The sequence below is a fragment of the Scylla paramamosain genome, chromosome 2 (genome assembly GCF_035594125.1).
Source record: "Scylla paramamosain isolate STU-SP2022 chromosome 2, ASM3559412v1, whole genome shotgun sequence".
Lineage (NCBI taxonomy): Eukaryota > Metazoa > Arthropoda > Malacostraca > Decapoda > Portunidae > Scylla > Scylla paramamosain.
The window spans coordinates 41,135,817-41,141,816 of NC_087152.1; the positions used below are offsets into that span (position 1 = coordinate 41,135,817).

At 36.9% G+C, this 6,000-nt stretch overlaps 1 protein-coding gene across 1 annotated transcript in view; it reads right to left on the reverse strand.

The window, feature by feature from the left end:
• LOC135115222 (uncharacterized) overlaps positions 1 to 6,000 on the reverse strand; it is a 159,609-nt gene that overhangs the window by 21,508 nt on the left and 132,101 nt on the right. The window contains 2 exon segments of the mRNA XM_064031765.1: positions 2,445 to 2,600; positions 4,187 to 4,417. Coding sequence (XP_063887835.1) covers positions 2,445 to 2,600; positions 4,187 to 4,417 — 387 coding nt within the window.

The window sequence follows — 6,000 nt, forward strand, 5'->3', positions numbered from 1 at the left end:
CCTGATGTCAAACAGCTGTAAAGGACATTCAAGTGATATTAGAGGGTTAATTAGGAAAGTTTAGAAGACTTGAATAGACTTTGTTATTGTGTTGTTTGTGGCTAGTCAAGAAGGAGGGAAGCTTAAATGAAGATTACACAAGTTTATGGGTGGAAATGACAGGTAGAAATACTTAGGGAGTGCCATGTGTAGGCCTGATGGCTTCTTGTGGCTTCCCTTATGTTCTTATATGTTCTTATGAGGATAATAATCTCCTTCTCCACATTTCGTTAGAACTTGTGATGTCGAAGAGCTACAAATGATATTGAAGGTCAAAAGATTGGATAATTTAGTAGATAAGATAAATTTATGGATGGGGATGACGTGTGAAAACAGGTAGGCATGTTTTACACAGGAACTGCTACATGTTTTGCTGCTGTCCTTATTTTCTTATCTTCTTATGAGGATTACAAGCTTGTCAAGGGAATGTTATGAAGGTTTAGGAGTGTAGAGCACATGGAAGAAGAGTGATAATGCAAAAACATGGGAAATTAAAGAGACTCCAAAAGGCCAGTTGATTTACAACCAAAGCCTTATAACATTTAGGGAAGGTAGATCTATGCATAGTGGAAGAAGAGTGATAAGAACAGCAATATAAGAAAATAAGAGGACTGCAAAAGGCCAACAGTTAATCTACACCAGACAGCTCATGAGTACAATGAGAGTTACAACCAAACTGAGAGAATCTTATAACACTGCACGAATGTAGAGTGAATGGAAGAGTGATAAGAACATAGAAACACAAGAAAATAAGAGGACTGTAAAAGGCCAACAGTTAATCTAAACCAGACAGTTTCTGAGTATTCAAAGAGAGAGTTACAAGCTGACTGAAAGAACATTATACCATTTTAGGAGTGCAGAACAAATGGAAGACGAGTGATAAGAACATAGAAACAAGAAAATGAGACTATAAAAGATCAACAGTTAACTTAAACTAGACAGCTCCTCAGTACTTAAAGAGAGAGCTACAACCTAATTGAGTGAACCTTATGACATCTTAGAAATGTAGAGCAAATGGAAGAGGTGTGATAAGAATATAGGAACATAAGAAAATAAGAGGACTGTGGAATGGCAACAGTTAATCTACACTAGACACCTCCTGAGCACATATTCAAAAGAGAGCTACAAGATAACTGTAGGTGCCATAATTTACGGATGTAGCGCAAATGGAAGAAGAGAGGTAAGAAAACAAAAACAGAAAAATAAGAAGATTGCAAAAGACCAACAGTTCGCCTAAACTGAACAACTCCTGAGCATATGAATTAAAGAGAGTTATAAGCTAATGAAAGAAGTGATAAGAATACAGAAACATACGAAAAAGACAACTACAAAAGACCAAACAGTTAACTTACACCAGAAAGCTCCTAAGCAAATAATAAAAATGTCAAATATATGTGGGCTTATCATGTTTAGTGGAAAAGATAAATAGATCTGATGCGAGGAGAGTGGGATTGAGAAGAGGACAAGACATGACATAGATGGACAGTGAAAAGAGAGTTAGATGTAAGAGGGATGTCAGGGAAGCAAATGTGAATAGTAGTAGTAGTAGTAGTAGTAGTAAGAGAAAGAGGAGGAGGAGGAGGAGGAGGAGAAAATCAGTGAAAAATCAACAAACACGCAAAATGTGAAACGAAAATAAAAAAAGAAAAAAAGGAAGAACAGATTGAGAAAATAAAAGATAGAAGGAAAAGGAAGAAACGGATAAGAAATATGGAGAAGGAAAATAAGAAAAATAAGCGAAAATGTAGACACGCAGGATATGAGGGGAAATTAATGAATATAAAAAAAAAAGGAAGAAAATATCAAGATAAAAAGCAAAAGGAAATAGAAGAAAAAAAAGAGAAGGAAGAGGGAGAAAAATAAACACGCAGGATGTAATGAAAAAAAAAAGAAGAAAAGATCATGGTAAAGAAGGAAAAGGAAGAGGAGGGCGTGTCGGCATTCGTCAATATTTCAAGACAGTGAAAGGAAGAAAGGGAGACAGAGGCAGGCGGAAGTGATCTCCTAAGTAACAATGGATGGTTGTGAGGAAACAAGGCATTGACGTATGCACCACTGCCAGAAAAAGACAATAAAAGTAACCTAACACAAAGTAGTGACAAAAAATAAAGGCCACAGACACGCGAAAGAAGAAGAAGAAGAAAACGAGGAAACGAAGAAAAATATACTATATGACATGCACAACATATAGAGGAACTTGAAAGAAAAAAAATAATAAGAGAAGAAACTAAGGAACGAGAAGAACAAGAACAAGAACTAAATAAAAACGAAAGCGATTAAAAGAAGAAAGTTTAAGACACGCACAACACAACAAACTAAAAGAAGAAGCACAAGAATGAGAAGACAGACAATAACTGCCACACACACACACACACACGCACATACACACACACATGCACACACACCATGACGGGTTTGTCAGTCTCCAGGGCGTAATTTGGCAGTCTGAGGATATCGTTGTTGACGGCGTTGTCATCGCTGGGAACCTTGACAAACACTCCAGCCTTAGACACGCGCTTGATGAGGATGTTGCCCTGGTCGTCCATCTTCACCTTCACACCCTGAATAGCGGAGAAAACACGTGGATTAGAGAGAGATGGTGATGTGCCAAGGAAAACAAGGGACAGTGGGACGACTTTTGTTACTAATAAGATCTGTGGTTGCTAAATTTAATGAGAATGCTGCTCTGGTCGTCCATCTTCACCTTCTCACCCTGAATAGTGGAGAAAACGCGTGGATTAGAGAGAGAGATGGTGATGCGCCGAGAAAACAAGGGACAGTGAGATTTCTGATTACTGAAAAAAAGAAGAAGAAGAAGAATAGAAGAGAAAAATAAAGGAAAAGTAAACGAAAAACATCGGTTTGAAAAGAAAACAGATTGATGAAATGTAAGACAAACAAAAACAGGAACGAAAACAAGAAAAGGAAGGCGAATAAAAAGAAAAATGAAAACGAAGGAGTAAAATAAATCCTGATCGAGACAATCAAGGAAACACAGAAGCTAAAAGAAGAAACCCAAATAAATCAAAGAGAGAAATGAAACGAAAGAAGAAAACCCGGATGATGATAACCTGGAGACCAAAGGAAAATAAGACAAGAGAGAAAGAAGACACGTAAAAGACACTGAAGGCGATATATTAAGTGGTGATATAAAAGAAAACAAGATTCTGGAATTGAATCTAAAGAGAGGAGAAGGAGCCTAAGGTTGAAGTTGAGCAAAAAACGAGAACTAGATCGGAGAAAACGTGAGGCTGGCGGTAAAGAGAACATGGGCACTCGGTGAGGAAAATGAGGGCAGTGATAAGAAAATATAGCTAGTAGTTGTTGTTCTAGAGAGAGAGAGAGAGAGAGAGAGAGAGAGAGAGAGAGAGAGAGAGAGAGAGAGAGAGAGAGAGAGATTCGTTTATCTAGATGGTGCCATAAAGTAAATATAATTAGATGAGAAATAAGGAAATGATGGATAAAAAAAAAAAAAAAAAACAGAAATAGAAAATTAAAATGAAAAAGTTATTTCAGATTGTGCACAGAAATTTAATCCACAAAAATCCATGTGAATGAAGGGGAAAATACAATTATTATTATTATTATTATTATTATTATTATTATTATTATTATTATTATTATTATTGTTATTATTATTATTATTATTATTATTATTATTATTATTATAATTATTATTATTATTATAAACATCATCACTTTAGACTCAATTGGAAAATATGAAAAAAATATCACACTCAATAATGAAATTTCACGGCTTGTGGCATTTTCGTATAAAAAGAAGAAAAAAAACTTTTAATTTAACATGACATGACACACCTGAAAATTGTCAAAAATATTTATTACCTGAGTTTTACACAAATATTCCGAATTTTAACTAGTTTTATTTATTTATTTATTAACTATTTACATACGCTCACTTATTTACATGAAAAGAAGGCTGACTATAAAAAAAGTCCGCTTAAATGTTATTCCCCCAAATTAATAGAATAAACAAATAAATACATAAACAAATATATAAATAACAACAGGCAGGTAAACGCGTCCAAAATTTGGATGCGTATTCAGTACTTCATTCATTACCCCCACCACCTCTCTCTCTCTCTCTCTCTCTCTCTCTCTCTCTCTCTCTCTCTCTCAGACTCACGTGGCCAATATGGCGGCGGATCTCCTCAGTCCTCGGGTCTCTCATGGGGTTCTCGAAACCACACAGGCCGATGCGGAAGCCATCGAAGCCGTCGTCTGAGCCATTGACAGTGAGCACAGGGGCGCGGGCGTAAGCTTTTGCCACACGGCGGTTCCTCTCGAACACGATCACCTTGGACCAGATCTCGTCGTCAATCTGCTCCCACTTCATGAGCACCTCCTGGATGTGGTCCTGTGGGGGAGAGGCAAGGGAGGTGTGAGTGACGGTGGCTGGAAGGTGAGGCGCTGAAGTGTTGTGTGTGAAACGTGTGTGTGAAAATTTTTTAAAAGCATAAAGATGATTAGTGGAGTTTTTTATGAGTGTTTTTGTAAAGATAATGCAGAATCCATATTAAACTATCACTAGAATCTTGAAAACGTCATTGAAAGCCTCGACAACTTCTACTACTAGTATACTAAAACTCCCACTTTACGTAATAATGTCTGAGAGTATTTAGTTTCCCACAAGAACAGTTTTTCAAAGGCCACAGTCATACAGACATGGCTAATTGTTTTTTTAAAGGATTTTTTTTTTTTTTTTGATGGATAATGCAGAATCCTTATTAAACTGTCACGTGCTTCAGCCTAAGTTTACCTGCTACCTTTCTCATACCAATGAATGCTCCTCGCTTTATGAAAAAAAAGAAGAAAAAAATTTGGCGTAGTTCTAAGGAGGAAAGAAAAGCAAAGCGAAGGAAGAGGAAAGACAGTGAGTGATAGAGAAACGAGAGAGTCTAAAGAGAGCAACAAAAGAGCTCGGGGAAATACAGTGAGTGGCAGAAAAACGAGTCTAGAGAGAGAGAGAGAGAGAGAGAGAGAGAGAGAGAGAGAGTAACGAAAGAGCTTGGGGAAAAGGAGGAAGGCAGGGAAAAGTGATGGAAAAACGAAAGTCGAGAGAGAAAGAGAGGAAGGAAAGTGTCCAGACAGAGGGGGAAGGTAAGGAAGCGTGAGAGAAAAAAGGAAAGTCAGTTAGTGATGGGGGACGAGTTTGAGTGAGGTTTGTTTTTCATTATTGACTTATTCGAAAAATTAAAATAAAAAAAAATGATCGTAAAATAAATGCAATCAAGAGAGAAAGAAAGGTAAAAAAAAAACAATAAGACGCTTAGGAAAAAAAAAAGAAATGTAGAGTAAAAAAAGTTAGATTCCAGGAAAGGAAGTGAAAAAAAAATACTAGCAGCATAAAATAAAATGAATGAATAACAAAGAAATAACAAGAAATAACAAAGAAATTACAAGAAAAATGAAACTAAACAAATAAAAAAACGGAAAATAAGAGAATATGAGACAAAATCAAGAAACAGAAACTATATAAGAATAAAAAATAATAATAAAAAAACAAGAAATAAATGAGAGACAATAAGAAACACCAGAAAATGAAAGAATAAAAGAAATGGAGAAAGAAATAATGGGATGTTTTATTAATGTTGGCTATTGTGGTGGGGTAACGAGAGAGAGAGAGAGAGAGAGAGAGAGAGAGAGAGAGAGAGAGAGAGAGAGAGAGAGAGAGAGAGAGAGAGAGAGAGAGAGAGGAGCAAAAAAGGAAGAAGAGGTGAACAGGAGAGAAAGAGGAGGAGGAGGAAAGTAAAGAGGGGACAGGAGGAAGGTTAAGGAAGGAAGGGGGGGGTGTTTCGAGAGTGGAGGAAAACTGGTGAATGAAGGGAAAATATAGGGATGGTGCTTGATAGAGGGAGGGAAGTGGGAGGAGGGAAGGGAAGGTCAGGGGGAGGAGGGAAGGGAAGAGGAGGAGAGGGGAAGAAAGGATGGGAAATGAGG